Source organism: Hibiscus syriacus, unplaced genomic scaffold, assembly GCF_006381635.1.
Source record: "Hibiscus syriacus cultivar Baekdansim isolate YM2019G1 unplaced genomic scaffold, ASM638163v2 tig00112400_pilon, whole genome shotgun sequence".
NCBI classification, from domain to species: Eukaryota; Viridiplantae; Streptophyta; class Magnoliopsida; order Malvales; family Malvaceae; genus Hibiscus; species Hibiscus syriacus.
The window spans coordinates 338048-359633 of record NW_024063322.1 but is presented as its reverse complement, the minus strand read 5'-3'; the positions used below and the strand labels follow the sequence as shown (position 1 = coordinate 359633).

At 35.2% G+C, this 21586-nt stretch overlaps 1 protein-coding gene and 1 long non-coding RNA gene across 2 annotated transcripts; one reads left to right on the top strand and one right to left on the bottom strand.

Annotated features, from left to right (window-relative positions):
- The first annotated feature begins 2293 nt into the window (after positions 1 to 2293).
- Positions 2294 to 2914, top strand: LOC120179095. The gene is made up of 3 exons (XR_005521577.1): positions 2294 to 2385; positions 2459 to 2605; positions 2893 to 2914. It is a non-coding gene; the product is annotated as an uncharacterized LOC120179095 (long non-coding RNA).
- A 2194-nt stretch (positions 2915 to 5108) lies between these two features.
- LOC120179093 (lipase-like PAD4) lies at positions 5109 to 8353 on the bottom strand (the record flags this gene model as incomplete). The annotated part of the gene is made up of 3 exons (XM_039184800.1): positions 5109 to 5929; positions 5996 to 6665; positions 8072 to 8353. Coding segments are annotated over 3 exons (1758 nt in total), but the record flags the coding sequence as incomplete, so codon positions are not given.
- Between the last annotated feature and the right edge of the window lie 13233 nt (positions 8354 to 21586).

The window sequence follows — 21586 nt, the reverse complement described above, 5'->3', positions numbered from 1 at the left end:
CCCGAGTATCTTAGCCTCCAAGTCAGTACCTGATCTCTAGATTAAACCGATAATGTTACCCGTACCACCACCCGACTGTCTGGTGATAGTGCAGCGTCTTGCCTTTGGTCTACGTTTTCGGTTAGCTGCCATCATCCATGGTCCATATAAAACCTTTCTATGCTCCGTCGAACCGTTATTATTTCCTTAGGTTTAGGTATCAATAACGAAATAGTCGATTCCTTCATAGGCACTTCGTCTTGCTCCTGATTATATATGATATGATCCCATTAACCTTCCCCGCATGTTCTGTAGAAGATGTTTGAGTGTGTTGCATTGCCATCCCATAAAGGTTCAACCCAAGTCGGCTAAGTCTCGGTTGAAGTGTAATATGCAGTATAAAATTAAAACTAGTATAGATGCATAATAGTAATCTTCAGATGCATAGTTTTAGCTGAAGAAGAAGATAACAACGATGTCTTTGACTTGACAAATCTGGTCTTGTGTTGTTTCCATTCTCCCCTCTGTTCCGCTGTCGTCAGATATTGTTTCCCATTTGCTTTGTAATTTTGGAAATGGGGAGAATGGTCTTGTGTTGTCACCTTTCTTGAACTAGCTCTCGGATTCTCCATAGTACTTCTTCCGAGTAACCTTAGCCTCTAAGTCAGTACCTGATCTCTAGAAATTAAACCGATAATTGGTTACCCCTACCACCACCTGACGTGTCTGGTTGATATTGCAGCGTCTTGCCTTTTGGTCTACGTTTTCGGTTAGCTGCCATCATCCATGGTCCATATAAACCTTTCTGCTCCGTCGAACCGTTATTATTTCCTTAGGTTTAGGGTATCAATAACGGAAATAGTCGATTCCTTCATAGGCACTTCGTCTTGCTCCTGATTATGAACCCTGCACATGTCCGAAAGCTCTGCAATTGAAACAAATATTTCGGAGCCCTTCGTAGTCCAACTTTTGGACAAAGCCATCAATGCCAATACGTGGAAGTAGCGACTTCTTCAAGTCAACCAGTATCGCTAAACGCGTAAACCTACACCGCTCACCCATCGTTGTATTATAGTCTATCTTAATAACAGTACCAAGTTCAGCCATAAGGAGACGAAATAAGGACTTAGAATAGTACCTACGGTAAACCAAGAAGACGAACCAAAACTATGACGTGGATGGATGATAATCCGTCGTAGAGAAGGAACGACTCCAGGGTTGGATAGTAAGATAACTATCAAACACCATCCAAGGACCCTCCGTTAGAATTTTCATGTAATCATCTCCCCTCGCAATCAAACCAAGTTGTAACCAACTAACCATTATCCATATCCGCCAATTCAAGCTACGTTTAAGGCTTCCATAAAGAATGAATACGCTACCTCGGCCTCACCTCCGTGTCCTATAACTGTAGCCGCGTAAGACCTGGTTGGTACATTGGTGGCTCCGCAAGAGGAACCTCCGTCAAAGGTGGAGTTCTATCTTCATCCATAACATGCACCTTCTCCAAACTGATACCGACTTCTTTTTTCGATGTGAAACCTGGATGGCCGTCCATGACGGGCGGTGGAGGTGATCCCTCAAAAGGAGGAGGGACAACCGAGTCGTCGGTTGGGACCGCCGGCTGTATAGGAGATGTCATGCAACACTAGCAAATCCTAACATGCACGTGAGGAAAACCAAAAAACCTGGAGCAAACCCTTGATATTTATACTTTTAAAATGTCTACGACTGACCAAATTATACATCTTTGTTTTCGGATATTATTTTTAATTCATGAATTTTAAGTTTACTGAAAGTATCTTGTTTCTCTTTAAAATTTATAAAAAGAAATAAATATGATTTTAAAAGAAACATGTAATTAAATGATCCGGTGAGTATATTTGATAGTTCAAAAGAGGCACAAGAATATATTTTCTTTTCCCCACAAACAGTTATTTGTGTACGTAGTGGGCAATGAATAAACGAAAGCCACGCTTTGTGCACTGTGTTTGAGTGTAAAGGCATCATATCATGAATTATTAATTTTAATATTCGATTATGAAAGAAATAACTAAATTAAGCGAAAAGAAATATAAAAGCACACTAGATAGGGGGATAAGCAATCAAAAGCTAATCCTATACCGTTAACAAAAGGGTAGTTATGCTTTACAGTAGTCTTAATATACGGTTAAAAAAATGTCATACCGAAAATATATATTTTTTTAACATTTCTAGTAAAACGTTACCTAAACCATTATTTTTTCTACCGAAAATATTAACATTTGATGCTACCTAAAATGTTTTAACATTTCCGGGCTTATTACTATCTGTTCTACTTCTTCAGCTGTCAGATTTTGGACTTGCTAGTCGGGTCTCAAGTTCTGCATCTCAAACGACTAGCATGGATGTTGCAGGAACCTTTGGGTATGTAATCTACTCTGAGTTTTTCCTGTATATTAGTCACTTTAGATATGGTCGGAATACTTGTCTGTGACAGTTACTTGGCTCCTGAATACCTCATGCGCGGAAAATTAGTGATAAAATTGATGTCTACGCATTTGGCATCGTCCTCCTAGAGCTCCTCTCTGGTAAAAACCCCATCGACGATAACCGTCCAAAAGGTCAGGAGAGCCTTGTTATGTGGGTGACTTCATCATACCTAAAAGCCTTTGTTTATCTGCCTTATTTATTTGAACATGGTATCAGGAGAATGGCTCTGCACATCTTCATGAAACGAGATAATTGTAACAAAATTTAGAGCCGATAAACAATGTTTTATAGTTCAGAAAAACAAGTTCATCTAAGTAGATCGTGCGTGAAATTCATTTTGTTTATCCCTTATTCATAGTGTCAAAAGTTGCAATGCACTGCTTCAATCCAGTTATTTTCTGAGTTATTAACATTTGGTAATGCTCTGTTGTTAACATCCAGGCAAAGCCAATTTTAAAGGACACAATTTCTCTTAGTTGCTAGATCCACAGCTCGGTGGTAGCCACGAATTTCATCAGATAGAAGGAATGGTTTAGCTGCTACCCTGTGCATTCGATGTGCACCACTAACGCTGCCTCAAATTAGCCTTGTAAGCTCACTCTCAATTGACCTTTTTTCCCCTTTCGCTCACTTTGGTTATGTTTATACTGATCTCAGCATCTTTTTTCGACCACAGATCCTGAAGCTCGTACAAGGTGACCAGGAAGTAACAAATTGGGCTCAGAAACAAGCTAGGGAATCAGAAGAAGTTGATATTGTTGACGACGATTTTTATCCTAGTAACATGGAATCCCATATCAACCTTGCATTACTAGACTTGGAAGACGATTCGCTTTCTGCAAGCAGCAACGAACGAAGTTTCCAAATAGAGGTTTACTTGCAAAAAAGATGGAGCTACTCATTGAGCTTCGCCTAGCCATCTCGATGGAGGTGTGTGTTTATCGTTTATGTGATATTTTTTTCTTTTCTGCTAGTGATTAGATCAGGTCTTGGAAGAGAGGTTGTTTAATTTAGCTTCCCCACCTTGACATAGGTTGCATTGTAGCCCATAAGATTCCCAATTTTATGTATGGGTTAGTTTTCTGGGAAATTCCTAGAGAGGAACAATGTATACTCAAAACATACACATGATTGATTGTAAATAAATCATCCTTCAAGATTGTAGTGTTTGCTGTTAACCTTCACTTTGTTCCTTGTTTATTTTTGTTTAGTCTTCAAAAGGAAATGTGGAACTGTGAATTAAAAGTAGCAATTATATCACCATTTCCATTTCCTCTGTTGACTGTATTAAATATAGACATAATTTCAAATTTTATTTTAATATTTAACTAAACAACCATTTGAGTTTTTATCTTTACATAAATTTAGCCTTTTAATATTTTAAAATAATTTTGATTAAATAAAAGTTATTAATTGACTAAAAATCAGAGGTTATTGCTAACATGGCACGTTATATGTATACAAAATTGACATGATATTATCATGTATATAAGTGATAATGTGATACATACCATGTGTTTGAAACAATGATATGACACACAATACCAAATGGGTTTTAATAGGTGCGAGGCATAGCCGGGCAATGAAGGTAGCTCCAGCCTGGGTTGGGCGAAGCGGTTTATGGGAGGCGGTCGGAGGCACACGCCTACGAGTTTTAGGTGCCGGGCATAGAAGCTTTGCGCTTTTCAGATTTCTTTTAAGAAAATAAGAGAAAATCAGATTAGATAGAAGATTTTAAGTTGATAATAAAATTAATTTATATCATTTATAAATAAATAAAATAATAGTTTTAAATATTAAAATAATTGTTATTCTCTCTAAGAATTCAAGTTTGTGTAGTTATGTTTGCCGTACAAAGTATTGGTGTGTTGTCAAAGTATTGATTTTTGATTTTATCATATAGAACAAACGGTGCGCCTCGCATACGAAAGGCGTGCCCCTACGCCAAGGCTCAAGGGTTTTTTTGCATCTTGGTGCACTTTGCTTTCTCAAAAACCAAGAATACTAATAAAATATTTTATTTTTTAGTTGTTAAGTTAATATTATTTTATTTTTGTTAAGTTATATTCATCTAATGAGACGATGACACATCGAAAAAAGATGAAAAATTAAAAAAAATGCTGGGACATTGTTTTTTTTCTTGGGTTAGGGTTTATGAATAGTTATGTTTGAGTTTTTTGTTATTTAATTGATTCTTTCCGACGAGAGAATAATCCATAGTCATCGCATCAATGCTGATTTACGAGTAAGTTGAAGCTTGATTGGTAGTTTATAAAATGGGGAAAATGTGGTTAAACAAATGATTTGTGAGTGAGATGATGGTTTATAAGTTGAGAAAGAATGTGGTTAGACAAATGATTTGTAGTTCAATCCTTTTGATTTGGACTGAAAATTACTTATTAAGAAGTGAGAGAGATAAAGATAGAGATCGAAAACATTTTTTATTGTTTAGTGATTAGATTGAATAAAAAAATTATAAATTTAAGTCTGAATTAATACTAGATAAATGATCTATTATAGACCATATGAATTATTCGTTATGAAGTTTCACATATGATTTTAAGGTAATTGCAGAGGGTATAACCATTTCTGTTTCAATTTGGAATTAAAGTTGCTGCTGTCTCTCTCTTTTCGTGACTTAATGTTGTCTACATATTTTACAGTAGCCACGATCATGAATAAAGTGGAGGGAATTCCAGAACCTGTGCCTTAAATTCTCTCCATTCTTCCATCCATCGACTAAAGCTTGAATTCCTGAGCATCACATCTTCAGACACCTCTTTGTTATCAATTAACTGCCTCGCATATTTCTCGAACATATCGATCTTGTTCCATAACAGGTTTATCTTGGTCACATCTCTCTCACTAGTCACATTATCCAGCCATTCCCATGCCTCTTCCACCCTTGCCCAAAAGCACGAATCTTGTGTCAAGCTGGCAAGTTTACTCCTCTTGTGTTCTTCATTTTTAACGCTTCTGTCGCTCCACCATTTCTCGAATATTTCGTACCTCCTCTCCCTTCCATTCTCGATGTAATGCCCGAGTTGGCGGTGCATCCCGGTCCGGTAATAGTCAGCGATGTCGAGCGGTTCCACGAGGAGCTTGTAGGACAGCGAAGCGAATACCCATTTATCCCTTCTGTCGAAATTGTGTGGCAGCTCGTTGTTTTCCAGCATGTGGATTACGCTGTTCCAGAACAAAGCAAGCTTGTGGCGGTTCATGTTGACCCTGGCTTCTCTTCTTGAGCCTGCCTTGCGCTTGAAGGAATCGTAGTAACCCATTTGATCACCGGCTCCGTCGCAGAAGGCTTTGTACCACTCGATTTCAGCTCTGAAAGGCGCTATCTTGGACAATCTTATTGCTAGGTTGGCGGCAGTAAGATTTGGGTTGTGATCGTTTTTACATATTTGTAGGCACTCCTTGGCCATAATCTCAACATTTTCCCTTAGGTTCCAGTCTTGAACTTGAAGTGGTCCCTGTACGTTCATAGTAAAAATGATTAGGAATTAAATTATAATGTGTTAAAGGTTTGCAATTTACATTACCTTGTCAGTTAAATCTGAAGATTGCAATGCCAATGCCACACCAGCTTCAAAGCTAGAATCAGGTAGGCCATCACCATTTTCATGAAAGCTTTTGGCATTCAAGAACTGCTTAGAAATTTTCCCTACATAATCTCCATACTTGAGATGATCCTCAATGCAACAACTTGGTGAACCCATTGCCATCATCAGATACATCATTTGAATAACAGATGCTGCATTTTCAACACAAACGGCACCCTCTTGGCTGCAAAACACATAGCTCCCGAAAGGCCAAAACAGGGTCTCAGTTGACACATCTTTTGTATGCACCAACATTTCCATGTCCTTCAAAACACATTGAAAAATATTGCTGTTTGGATCCTGGGGCAGCAGGGCTTGTAGTACGGGTACGTGGCTCGTGATTACGGCGAAGAGGACCCTCGGCACGATGTCGTGCTTGGAGACGACATGGCAGAAGTTTCCGCTCCATCTTTGGCGGAGTATTGATCGATGGAGGGCTTCATTGCCGAGCATCGGAGAGCCGAATGTGATGCATAGCACCGGCATTGGAGATGACATGGTGGAGTGGAGATGGCAGAGCAGCCACAGTGCAGACAGAGAGGCTGCTGTCCCGCCTATGGAGTGGCCTGTCATCACTATTGACTTCACTTTCCCTACTAACACCGAAATCTGCATCACCATATCAATTTAATTTGGTTGATTCAATGCAACTTAAATCCAATAAGTTTTAAGAAAACAAGTAAATGGTAAGACCACAATGTCATTTTGTTTTCATAATTAAATTTAATTTTTACAACGTTAGAATCCCTTTTGTAAAAAAAATTATCGTCAATTATTAAATAATTTTTATATTTAAGTCTCATAATATACAAAGGTGAATAAATAAAGAATTAGACAATAATAACTAGATTAATACATACTGAGTGGTTGAAAAAGCATGTCTACAAATTGTGTTTAGAAAATAACATAAAACAAATTATATAGATATTTTTCCCAAAAGTTAATAGGTATTTATATAATTATTTTTTTGAACAAAATAATTACCTTTAGCTTTAAGCCGACTAAAAATCCGTTGAACGGCTATAAAATGAGAAATAATTAGTTTTAAACTTATTCTCCAAATTTTTATTAAAAGAATTATCGATTCAGATATTTAAATTTTGATAAAATTATAAAATTTATTTTTTGCAATATTTAATATTTAATTTGTTTTCAAAACTACCATTACTTCAATTAAATGCGCAAAGTAGTTTGCATGTGGAAGATTCTCCAAAACATTTGCCTAAATTTGGTGACTAATGCCACTACAATCCAACTTCATTTGTTTGCTTATGTGCAGTTTATCAAGTTGATGTCACTTCTTGTCTTTGCACAAATGAATCAATCCTTGCTCTTTTACTTTTCACATAATTAATTATAATAAAGAAAAAGCTTTGATTAGTGGTTTTATTTATCTTTTGTTGACAATAATGTTGTATCCCTACTATTCAATCCGTCTCTTATTAAACTTTTAAAAGTCTAAATTTTAAATTTTAATTACGATTATTTAAAAAAAATATTTAAAAAAAATATTTTTATCAATAATAACTTTTCAATTATAATAAGTTAAAATTACATCTAGAATTATTCAAATTATAATGGTTTGTTAGGATGCTATGGAGATCAAATTATAAAATTTAAAGAAAAGGAGTTAAAAATTATAAATTTTCTATTTAATCAAAAGACTATTTAAGAGAATTTAAATTAAGTTGTTATTTTCCAGAAGGATCCAACATTTAATCGAAGAGATGGATGACAATTATTCATTCATTCAATCAATCATGCAAGAGTTGATTGAGGGTTCATTGCTATGATCATCCGGAGTCTACTTTGGGAAGTTCAAGCTTATCCAGATTTTAGTGAACAAGCTCTGCGATTTCCATAGAATCCAGCATTATTAATTATTAAATGTAGCAGCTTAGCCAAACACTTTTTTCTTTTCAAATTTGGAAATTATGATCAAAATGAACTAAATCTTCAACTTCAACCATAAATTAAGAAAGCTGCAAGAGCAAAGTAAAAGATAAAAAGCTAACCTGGATTCGCAATCCTGAGTAGAACGAGAGGAAAAGCTTTAACATCCCGTGATACACCTTGATGGGCTCCTTCGCTTGATTATGCCGATAGAGGGGAGCGAAAAGGCCACCGTCGGCGGCGTCCAACGGCAGCAGATTTCTACAGCTCGGTTCTAAACCGGAATCTATCTGCCTGCCGGAGAACGCAACGTAGGCGACGGTTCCGATCTGTTGGACGAGGTAAGAGTTGGGGAACCTGGTGTTGGCGATACTGCAAACCTTCCATGCCTCTTCCAACAATGGCGTGTGTAAACACCATTTTTTTCAATATTATTTTATTTGTAAAAAAATTAATATTATAATGTTTCAAATGGGGTTATTAATACCCCCAACCACCCTTGTAGAATCAGGGAACATTTCACCGAAAATATGGAATGAAAGACAGTTTGCTTTGACTCTTTTTTCTCTCCAATATTGCTTTTCCTTTTCCTTTCTTTTTTGGCTTTCTCACTTGGTTTTTGCTTCGGTTTCAGGGGTTCACAGGCAGAGGGAGTGGCCACCGTTGAGCGGTGGCCGGCATGCGATAGAGATCCTCTCACGGCTAGGAAACTTCGGTTGTTGGTGGCCGGCGTTGGGGGTCGGTTTTACGTCCCTCGGCGTTGTAGAGAAAGAATGGGAGAGGAGGATAACGGGAGAGGTTCTTGGCCGTTTAAGCCGTCTTTCGGGCTTCCATTGGTCGTGGTAAAGGTCGCCGTGGTTGTAGGTCGGTCATCGTCCTGGTGGCCGGCGAGTGGGGGCCGGCGTGCGGCGGCCGAAGGGAAGCGTTGAAGCTTTGGAAAGCTTCTGCCTGGTTCACGTAAATGGAGGAGGAAAATATTATGTTTGTATGGAAAATGGTTAAATCACGTATCAGGTCCCCTATTTCTAGGGGTTTTCTGTTTTGTTCATTTATTTCAGGGTCAAATCGCATTCCAGGTCCTCCCTATTTCAGCGTATCTTGCATTTGGTCACTATCAGGGTAAAAGCATCCTTAAGCCCTCATATTTTAGCTTCTATTGCACTCTGGTAATTTATTTTGTTATTTATTTTGAATATGCATATTGATTTTATTAACTTTCGAATTTAGTCACTGTTTTTTATGTTTATTCATTTTAGTCACTGTTTGGATTTTGTTTTTATTATATTATGATTTGGATGTGATATTTGTAATTTATTTATTTTAGTCACTTTTTTTATTTCTCATTTGGCATATAATTTGTAATATTCTAATTTAGTCCCGAGTGGTGGTGTAATGTATTATACATTATATTTGGCATGTAAAATTTGTAGTATGTATTTTAAGTGATGCATATGTTGTATATTTTATTATTTATAATTTAGGTGAATGTACAATTTTATTTTTTAAACTTAAGTACTTTATTCTCTTTATTTACATTTGTATTGTTCATTTTAGTATTTATTATTTAACCTTTATTATTTAGAACTTTAATTTTTGTAATATTCATTTTAGTAATTATATTTTGTTTGCTTATTTAACGTAATATTTATGCTTTAAAGTATGCACTTGTTAATTTAGTTCAATTTTATTTCCATCATTGAATAGCATTTAATTTTTATCTTTACTTTAATTTTCATTTATTTGTTCCTAATTAGTATTTTTAATTTATAACTTTTGCCATGAAAATTTGTTTGTGCATATAGATCTAGATATTTGGAATATGTATGAAAGCTTCATAAGCATAACTTAATCGATTTCATAATTGGTTTAAGGGTAATATTTATTTATTTTAAAATATTAAGGAGGGACAGTCTTAAAATAACTAGATGTCCTTTTCCGATATTGTAAAATAAATAAATATCCCACTAGAAAGACCTAAAAAATTGATTGCGTAAAAATTAATTAAGTTTGAAGGGAAAAGGAAATATTCACTTATTTAAACTTCTCGAAACAATTCGTCTAATTTTATTAGAGATTAAGTTTCGATATTTTAAATAATTGAACATCTCTTATCTTTTATAATGATATAATTAGGATAAATTGGCTTATTTTCTTTCTTTGATAGAATAAAAATTATTTTAATCTTGAATTCTGGGGAGAAATTATTATATACTTTTTATTTCAGTTGGAAAGAGAAATATTCGTCTTAAAGTATTTTAGGGATTATTTTCTCTTCAATTGGAAATATTAGAATATTTTATATTTCTCCTTAGAATTTTTCATTAAATAAAAATTATATGGTTGAATCTGGAATAATAGGATCGTAACTTAAATTTGTATTCGAATACTTAGATTTCCACTAGTAGAGATAATTTATAATTGATAGGGTACCAATTTTGGGCGTTGTGGGGGTGCTTATCCTTCCCCACACGTAATCGATCCCCGAATTTTTTTTTATTTCAAAAAATAATGAATCTCTGGTTACACGTAGATTGGTGAATCTTTTAAAATGATGTTTTTCTTAAAAAATACTTTTAAAAGAAAATTTCTAGGTATTCGACCTACCTAACCCAAAAGGTCGACGGCGACTCTAAAACATTTCAAAACCTTTTCAAAGAAAACCCCAAGTCGTACTAAGTTTTCCCCCCGCCCGGGCGGAAAACGGTGTCGACAGCTTGGCGACTCTGCTGGGGACTTTGTGGATCAAGCCCTAAATCGATTATATATTGTCTCTATAGTTGTAAATTGAGAATTCGATTTTATTTAATTTACGATTATTTTGATTTCTTTCAATTCTTTTATTATTTTTTTATCATTGTATATTAATATTTGTATTTGATTGATTTTCAGATTCGCTTTAGTTCATTTTTGTGTGGTTGTTTGTCAAAGGTTTGATAATTTCTCCTCACATACGACACTTGCATTGCATAACATAAGCTCTATACCCGAGCTCTTCCTTTTAAGTGGGAGTGAAAGCGACGTCTTCGTGAGAATTTATTCTCCGTGTCAGACCTAGCAATTAGCTTCCGGGGTTCATATGTCCTATGTCTTCGTGAGAATTTATTCTCCGTGTCAGGCATAGGAAAATGTGCCCCCTCGAATTGAACTCGATCCGCTTAAGCCTATAATGGGTGAGGATTGAGGGTCTGGCTCGCCCAAGGGGGCACCGACAAGGACAATTCGAGTACCTTTACTCTTAGAACTGAAACCCTGCATATAATAAACCGTAGAAACCCACCCGATTTAAGACAATGCCGAAACTCGTCCATAGATACCCAAATAAGTGTACACAAAGGAGAAATGAACTCTAACCTTTGTTTTTTATTTTTATTTATTTATTTTTATAATTGCATGTGAACTAGAAATTATGCGGGTAGGGTTTTATTTCCCCTTCTGTGTTTTATTCATTGTATTTTATGGTTTATTTACTAGTTGAATTTAATCTTTTCATATTTCACTAACATACATTTTCTCTCTTTGATTATTATTTTTACTAACATCTTTTCCTTGTATTGTTTCTTTATTTGTGCATAAACATGTTAATACCCGAGCTATTTATCAAAGTTAGAAGGCTTTTAAAACAACAACGTCACACGAAGGGGTAAATATTTTTATCTACTTTGACATATTGAGACATTGTGTGTTCTTTGAAAGTTGTTCTAGGATAATTACCTTGGAATTAACACATGTTTCATATATATCATGACATAGAAGGTATTGATTCCCGAGTTAATAGTCACATTAGAAGGTTTTCAATACGACAATGTCACTCGAAGAGGTATAATAGAAATGAAAAAATGCATCAATGGTCCAGAAGGGTGTTCCAGGAAACAACTGAAGAGGTACGTCAAGCTGGAATACATGAAGCTCAAATGATGCAGTAAAATAAGCTTTTCAAGGGTGCTACGATGATATTGATACAAGTAAAAAAATATGATTGAAGTCATCAGGCAACAACGACAGCCAACACGAGACAGTGGATGATGTCAGTCGCATATGGTCGCTCAACAAATGCATTTCTGGAAAAGAAGTCGAAGCGTTGGAATTTTCCATCAAGCCAAGGATAAAAGAAGATTGTTTCCTTGCATTCTCGATCAAAATTGAAGAAGTCGAGCAATATGACGTGATTTGTAGTTTCCATCTGCCTCATTGTATTAAGACATTGTGTGTTCTTTGGAAGTTGTTTTATGACAATTACTTTGGGATCAATTCCTTTGTTGCATTTACATTTTGTATTTTTGCATTCCCATTTTTGTATCTTTTCATTTGCATGTGCATCTTCACATATTTACATTAGCATCCATACATCGTACATTGCATGATATATTGCATATCAACGTGCATTATCACGGATCCTGGGAGTAACTCGTTGTATCTTTTGAGGCAAATTGAAGTCACCCCTTCGCATTTAGAAAATAATTGAGAGCTAAAGACTTGATGTTAGAGCTGTCTGAAGTTTGAGGCACATCATTGAGATCCGTGGGGCATGGAGAAGCAAGGCCCAGATTTTGTTTGACCCAAGGGTATTAACCTTTAACTCGTAATGAGACATTCTGGGGCCAGTTACCAAGAAATTCTTCCACCCATCATGAAACCTTGTTGCCCTGGCCTTGTCCTGTTTGACCGTGTTTTTGTTCTTTCCTTAATATATATTTTTGATAATTGAACTTACGTCGTTTTCTAAGGTTATGAGTAATAAATCAAGTTTTAATCTTGTAATTATTTGAATATCGAATGGATTAAAGGTTCTTTTACTACTTCACTAATTATATGCTTTTGACAAGTGGCAAGATTAGACTTTCCATACCCCATCCAAAGCCTAAAGAACCATTGTTGGGTTCCGTACCCGAAATAAAACACATTTACTCCCAAAAGACCGAAATTTGACATCACTTCCCTCTGAAACAATAAAGCCATGCCTTTATCCTCCCCGAGGCACTGAAACCTGTACTTTTACCTTCCCAGACATAAATAATCTTTTCATGACATTACATTTTTCAGAATTACGACTTTAAAGTCACACATTTCCCTTCCTATACACAGAACCACCATTCATTTCCCAATTTCAATAAAATCGGGAGGTATAAAGTACAAGATGTCTGCATATACGAGAACCATTTCTGCAAGAAGAAAGACAAGATGGAGTGTTGCAGATCAAGTTTTTTGAAAGAGGATTAGAATAATTGGGGCATACCAGGGGCAAATGGAAGAAGAAAAAATAAAGGGTATCATTGAAATAATTCTATCATGCATTAATTACATTTTTCATGTAAATAAAATTAATCTTGAATACTCGTCCCCCCTGGGGATACCTCGTTTACAAAGACTTCCATGTATGAGATGATGAATGGCTTTGTTTCATTTATCCTTTTATATGTATATATATACCCCTTGTTGTCCCCTTTTGAGCCTATAATATTGTTTCTTCTGATTCAACCCTAACCAAGGATCACCCTCCACACTGGGGGGTAAAGATGAAGGACATCTGCTCGCATGTGTGAAGATCATCAATCTAGATTTCGCTACAGAGGCGAGTCATAGGAAGAAATAACAAGATATTACAAGGAGGACCAAATACGAAGCGCTCGAAGATCAAATCGAATTGACAACATAGAGAGAAAAAGAAAAGATATATAAAAAACACAAAAAAAGAAAGAAAAAAAGAAAAAAAAAGAGAAACACAGAAAAAAAACAGAAAAAAGAAAGAGAAAAAAGAAAGAGAAAAAATAGAGGAAAAAGAAAAAAAAGATTAAAAAAAAAGAAATGGACAGATCCAACACTTCAAGATGGGTGGTTCAAAGATTTAGAATCAATTCGCCAGAAGATTAGAGAACACCAAAAGAAAATAGAATAAAAGACGGATGAGCAGATTCAAATCAGGCCGAGCAATATTGAAGATGGCCGAACGAATTGATCCTTGGTTCGATAACCCTTAAACATTTGTTTGGGCCTATTTATCCTTTTCTTTCATAACCGTGAGCCTTAGCCTACGTTACGTGCCTGAAAAGTCCCTTCTAATCATACATGGATTTTTAAGTGGAGAGACTATCTTCAGATTTCATTCCGCCCCTTAGGGTTAATTTTATTTGTAAAAAATAGTTTTCTAAAATCTTTAATGCATGATAGGGAAAAAATAAAAGGAGGGTTCAAGACTTAAAATTTTAGATTACGTCTTGAAACCAAAGGAGAATTCGAGTTGAAAACCTAAAAAGGCTGCTCGAATATGAAGATTGTCAACTACTGCACATAAGACGATCTTATACATATCTTGATGAAGCTCTGCACATTCCAAAGGCGCTCACGAGGGCTGAGAACCAGTAAACATTTCCAGAAGAGAAGCATGACGGTTGCTTCATCAGATCAATGAACATACCATAATCAAGAACGCAAGAAGCCAACCTGAAACACATTACCTCCTCAGATTAACCTGAAACACATTACCTTCCCAAGTCAGCCTAAGCCTTATATCATCATTAATCCTTACACTTTGCAAATGTATATAATTTTTTAAGGATTAAAAGAAAATTTGACTTATTTGATATTCAGTGAACTCTTGTCTTACAATTTGTTTTGATTGTGAGCCGAAAGAAAATGACAACACTTTTGAATTTTATTAAACATTTTTCGTATTTCTAAAATAAAAGAAAGGAGAAAAACATTTTCAATCATGACAATCTCAAGTGAAAAAGGTCATTGAAGCTGGTGAGGTTCATTCTGCCTCAATCAGAGAAAAGAACAAACGATGTCAGAGTAATGAAGACATTTCACATAGTCCGAGAGATCGGAAAGATTGAAGGATAGAACTTCCAACACTTCTTCGTGACGTTGTCGATAATCCATCAAGAAGAAGATGATCGCCTTAATCGAAAGGGACACCTATCTCAACTAATGGCAAAGATTCAAGACATTTCTATTAGAAGAATTGACCACTTCTTAAATGTCCATATAATTCTGGCATCATCCCTCAAGTTATTAGATAACATTATTGTTTGGTGATACAAGTGCAAAATAATTCGAGATTAAGATTTTGGCACGAAGAGAGCCACAAGTACCCATATTGGGGCATTACCTAAACCAGATGTCATTAAGATCACAAGATTCAAACCAAACAAACATGATGAATGACACCCGTCGCTTAGAGTGCCAAGATCGAAAGATGAACACAAAAAGAGCTCACATTGAGTTGAACCATTCACGCTGCAGTTAACCAAAGACTCTTGAGAAACAATTTTGATTGAAAATCAAGTCAAAGACATGTAAGGGGCCCAGTCATCTACCTGATCACAACAAGGATTCAAGGGAGGAAACACTTCTTCTACAATCATGTTGAAGAAACAAGACAAAAGATAGAACATGGGAGAGACATGATTGCTCCAGATGATTAGTTTGACCATGCTAATGTTGGGGGCAGAATCCATACAAGAGTGATCAAGTGAAGGAGGACCGAGATCTCCATTTTGAAATCAAAAGAGGATTACTGATAAACATTTCCACACATAAGAAAGTCATGCATTACATTTAGATACATATTGCATTCACATTTCATGCATCAAAGCATATTTTTACAGATTTTTCAAAATAAGAGAAAGAGAAGAAAAAATTAGAATTCAAACCTCAAATGGAGGGAATTACATTAATAGTGGCAGAAACTCAAGAATTGAGGAGCTCAATACACAAAACAATAATCATTTTTGAAGTGGGAAATGTTACCCAGCTAATGTATTTTTTTAGAAACTAAGTCTGATCTTCAGAAGTTTCTTGATGATTTTTAAATGAGCTTTTAAAGAAACTAAGTCTGATTTTCAGAAGTTTCTTGATGATTTTTAAATGAGCTTTCAAAGAAATTAAGTCTGATTTTCAGAAGTTTCTTGACAATTTCAAATGAGCTTTCAAAGAAATTAAGTCTGATTTTCAGAAGTTTCTTGACAATTTCAAATGAGCTTTTAAAGAAACTAAGTCTTATTTTCAGAAGTTTCTTGACGATTTTCAAGTGAGGTTTTAAAGAAACTAAGTCTTATTTTCAGAAGTTTCTTGATGATTTCAAATAAGTTTTCAATGAAACTAAGTCTGATTTTCAGAAGTTTCATGATGATTTTCAAGTGAGTTTTTAAAGAAACTAAGTCTGATTTTCAGAAGTTTCTTGATGATTTCAAATAAGTTTTCAACGAAACTAAGTCTGATTTTCAGAAGTTTCATGATGATTTCAAATGAGTTTTTAAAGAAACTAAGTCTGGTTTTTAGAAGTTTCTTGACGCTTTTCAAATGTGTTTTAAAGAAACTAAGTCTGATTTTCGAAAGTTTCTTGATTTTTCTCAAATGAACGTTCAAAGAAATTAAGCCTAATTTTTAGGGGTTTCTTGATGTTTTCAAATGAATTGTCAAAGAAATTAAGCCTGGTTTTCAGGGGTTTCTTGATTTTTTTTAAAAACTTTTGAAAGAAGCTAAGCCTAATTTTAGGGGTTTCTTGATAACTGTAAATGAATATTTTTGAAGAAGTTAAATTTATCAAAAGAAAAAATTTTACTGGAGAAAGATGTGCCCATTCACAAGTCAAGATTCGAAAAAATACACTTAGGTGCGGCAGATAAAGAAGACAGTCAAACCAGGAAAGAATGAAGATTGATCTAGCAATGAAGACTGCTCTCGCAACCATTTCCAACAGATCAAGAAAACCATCATTCATACATGACTAGCATCTTTGCATTATACATTTCATCATTTCATACACATGATAAATTTTGATTTCCCTCTCATGAGGATTCCTGTAAAGTTTATTTTGAAAAACTATTTTGTCCTTCTTAGGATCATTTTTTAGAGAATTGTTTGAGTCCTTCTTAGGACCGTTTTTCTGGGATATCACATGAGTATTTCTTAAGATTTTTCCCTAGAAGCATTTTCAATTATGTTTTTTCCAACTTGACTTTTCTAGGACACTTCAATGAGAATGAGCAGTTTCGTTTCCAGGATGGACCCAACAAAGACAAAAACACAGCAATTTGCAACATTAAGGATTTCAAAGAGCCAACAAAGATTTCATTTCACGACTTCCGCAAAGAATCAATCCATAGTTTTCACCATTAAAAGAAATTGATCTCAGCAAAATCCTAGGACCTTTGGATCAATACATTCGGGTACTTCAAACGCCATTATTACTGACATATGATAATCTTTTGCAGGTTTAAAACTTTTCAAAGAGAAGATGAACCAATCAATATTTCAAATGAAGAGTTCATAATGAGAAGAACTCGTCCTAAAGGAGAAGGTTCGTAATGAGAAGAACTTGTTCCTTTCAAATTCACCACAGAAGGAGGTGACCCAACATTTCCAGAAGAGTTCATAATGAGAAGAACTCGTCCTAAAGGAGAAGGTTCGTAATGAGAAGAGCTTGTTCCTTTCAAATTCACCACAGAAGGAGGTGACCCAACATTTCCAGAAGAGTTCATAATGAGAAGAACTCGTCCTAAAGGAGAAGGTTTGTAATGAGAAAAACTTGTTCCTTTCAAATCCACCACAGAAGGAGGTGACCCAACATTTCCAGAAGAGTTCATAATGAGAAGAACTCGTCCTAAATGAGAAGGTTCGTAATGAGAAGAGCTTGTTCCTTTCAAATCCACCACAGAAGGAGGTGACCCAACATTTCCAGAAGAGTTCATAATGAGAAGAACTCGTCCTAAAGGAGAAGGTTCGTAATGAGAAGAGCCTGTTCCTTTCAAATCCACCACAGAAGGAGGTGACCCAACATTTCCAGAAGAGTTCATAATGAGAAGAACTCGTCCTAAAGGAGAAGGTTCGTAATGAGAAGAGCTTGTTCCTTTCAAATCCACCACAGAAGGAGGTGACCCAACATTTCCAGAAGAGTTCATAATGAGAAGAACTCGTCCTAAAGGAGAAGGTTCGTAATGAGAAGAGCATGTTCCTTTCAAATCCACCACAGAAGGAGGTGACCCAACATTTCCAGAAGAGTTCATAATGAGAAGAACTCGTCCTAAAGGAGAGGGTTCGTAATGAGAAGAGCATGTTCCTTTCAAATCCACCGCAGAAGGAGGTGAACCAACATTTCCAGAAGAGTTCATAATGAGAAGAACTCGTCCTAAAGGAGAAGGTTCGTAATGAGAAGAGCCTGTTCCTTTCAAATTCACCCCAGAAGGAGGTGAATCGACATTTCCAGAAGAGTTCATAATGAGAAGAACTCATCCGACAAAAGAAGAAGAAGTTCATAATGAGAAGAACTTGTTCAACCTTAGCTCGATTCATCACATATGGAGTTGAATCAGCAACACCTCACTCGAGGGATCAACCTTTCCAGTGGAGAGTTCATAATGAGAAGAACTCATCCGAGGAAGGAGAAGAAGTTCATAATGAGAAGAATTTGTTCAACTTTAGCTTGTTTCCATCGCATAAGGAATTGGAACATCACCGACTTTTGCTCGTCCATCACATAAGGAGTTGGATCAACATAATCATTTCGCCAGTCCCTCACATAAGGAGTTGTATCAGCATCACCTTGGCTCAATCATCACAGAAGGAGGTGGATCAACATTTCCAGTTGAGAGTTCATAATGAGAAGAACTCATCCGACGAGGGAGAAGAAGTTCATAATGAGAAGAACTTGTTCAACCTTGGCGATTCCATCACAGAAGAAAGTGAACTGACATCATCAACGAAGAGTTCATAATGAGAAGAATTCGTCCGATCAGAAGAAATTGAAGTTCAAGATTTTAGCAATTTAGTCTAGATAAAAAATGGTGCTTACTATCTTTGCTCTATTCATGTTCCACAGTAATGAGCAAAGAGGGGCAGCTGTAAACACCATTTTTTTCAATATTATTTTATTTGTAAAAAAATTAATATTATAATGTTTCAAATGGGGTTATTAATACCCCCAACCACCCTTGTAGAATCAGGGAACATTTCACCGAAAATATGGAATGAAAGACAGTTTGCTTTGACTCTTTTTTCTCTCCAATATTGCTTTTCCTTTTCCTTTCTTTTTTGGCTTTCTCACTTGGTTTTTGCTTCGGTTTCAGGGGTTCACAGGCAGAGGGAGTGGCCACCGTTGAGCGGTGGCCGGCATGCGATAGAGATCCTCTCACGGCTAGGAAACTTCGGTTGTTGGTGGCCGGCGTTGGGGGTCGGTTTTACGTCCCTCGGCGTTGTAGAGAAAGAATGGGAGAGGAGGATAACGGGAGAGGTTCTTGGCCGTTTAAGCCGTCTTTCGGGCTTCCATTGGTCGTGGTAAAGGTCGCCGTGGTTGTAGGTCGGTCATCGTCCTGGTGGCCGGCGAGTGGGGGCCGGCGTGCGGCGGCCGAAGGGAAGCGTTGAAGCTTTGGAAAGCTTCTGCCTGGTTCACGTAAATGGAGGAGGAAAATATTATGTTTGTATGGAAAATGGTTAAATCACGTATCAGGTCCCCTATTTCTAGGGGTTTTCTGTTTTGTTCATTTATTTCAGGGTCAAATCGCATTCCAGGTCCTCCCTATTTCAGCGTATCTTGCATTTTGGTCACTATCAGGGTAAAAGCATCCTTAAGCCCTCATATTTTAGCTTCTATTGCACTCTGGTAATTTATTTTGTTATTTATTTGAATATGCATATTGATTTTATTAACTTTCGAATTTAGTCACTGTTTTTTATGTTTATTCATTTTAGTTACTGTTTGGATTTTGTTTTTATTATATTATGATTTGGATGTGATATTTGTAATTTATTTATTTTAGTCACTTTTTTTATTTCTCATTTGGCATATAATTTGTAATATTCTAATTTAGTCCCGAGTGGTGGTGTAATGTATTATACATTATATTTGGCATGTAAAATTTGTAGTATGTATTTTAAGTGATGCATATGTTGTATATTTATTATTTATAATTTAGGTGAATGTACAATTTTATTTTTAAACTTAAGTACTTTATTCTCTTTATTTACATTTGTATTGTTCATTTTAGTATTTATTATTTAACCTTTATTATTTAGAACTTTAATTTTTGTAATGTTCATTTTAGTAATTATATTTTGTTTGCTTATTTAACGTAATATTTATGCTTTAAAGTATGCACTTGTTAATTTAGTTCAATTTTATTTCCATCATTGAATAGCATTTAATTTTTATCTTTACTTTAATTTTCATTTATTTGTTCCTAATTAGTATTTTTAATTTATAACTTTTGCCATGAAAATTTGTTTGTGCATATAGATCTAGATATTTGGAATATGTATGAAAGCTTCATAAGCATAACTTAATCGATTTCATAATTGGTTTAAGGGTAATATTTATTTATTTTAAAATATTAAGGAGGGACAGTCTTAAAATAACTAGATGTCCTTTTCCGATATTGTAAAATAAATAAATATCCCACTAGAAAGACCTAAAAAATTGATTGCGTAAAAATTAATTAAGTTTGAAGGGAAAAGGAAATATTCACTTATTTAAACTTCTCGAAACAATTCGTCTAATTTTATTAGAGATTAAGTTTCGATATTTTAAATAATTGAACATCTCTTATCTTTTATAATGATATAATTAGGATAAATTGGCTTATTTTCTTTCTTTGATAGAATAAAAATTATTTTAATCTTGAATTCTGGGGAGAAATTATTATATACTTTTTATTTCAGTTGGAAAGAGAAATATTCGTCTTAAAGTATTTTAGGGATTATTTTCTCTTCAATTGGAAATATTAGAATATTTTATATTTCTCCTTAGAATTTTTCATTAAATAAAAATTATATGGTTGAATCTGGAATAATAGGATCGTAACTTAAATTTGTATTCGAATACTTAGATTTCCACTAGTAGAGATAATTTATAATTGATAGGGTACCAATTTTGGGCGTTGTGGGGGTGCTTATCCTTCCCCACACGTAATCGATCCCCGAATTTTTTTTTATTTCAAAAAATAATGAATCTCTGGTTACACGTAGATTGGTGAATCTTTTAAAATGATGTTTTTCTTAAAAAATACTTTTAAAAGAAAATTTCTAGGTATTCGACCTACCTAACCCAAAAGGTCGATGGCGACTCTAAAACATTTCAAAACCTTTTCAAAGAAAACCCCAAGTCGTACTAAGTTTTCCCCCCGCCCGGGCGGAAAACGGTGTCGACAGCGTGGATGCCAGAAATGTTGCTAGCATTTCGCCCGATTCGAAATTAGTGTGGCTTCGATTAATTTCAAACCAGGACGTTAGAAAGAAGAAGAATTTTTTAAACTTGGAAATTGAAAATTGAAGCAAAGAGAGTGGCTTCAGCCACGATTTACTTACCATGAAGTCCCGGTTTCCATTCGAAGCTGAAGGTCTTGCTTTTCCTTGCTAGAATTTTTATTTGTCATATACATACATCATTCATGCATATTATATATACATATTATATAGGGTAAAATACTCATTTAGTACCTAAACTATTAATTTTGATTTGTTTTAGTACCTAACCTTTCAATTTTTCAAAATCATACCTAACGTTTAGTTTTCATTTCATTTTAGTACTCGCCGTTAAAAACTTAACGCATTTAATACCTTAACTATCAATTTTGGTTCATTTTAGTACCTTAACTTTCAATTTTTTCAAAAAAAAAACACTATAACACCCCATACCCGGTCAC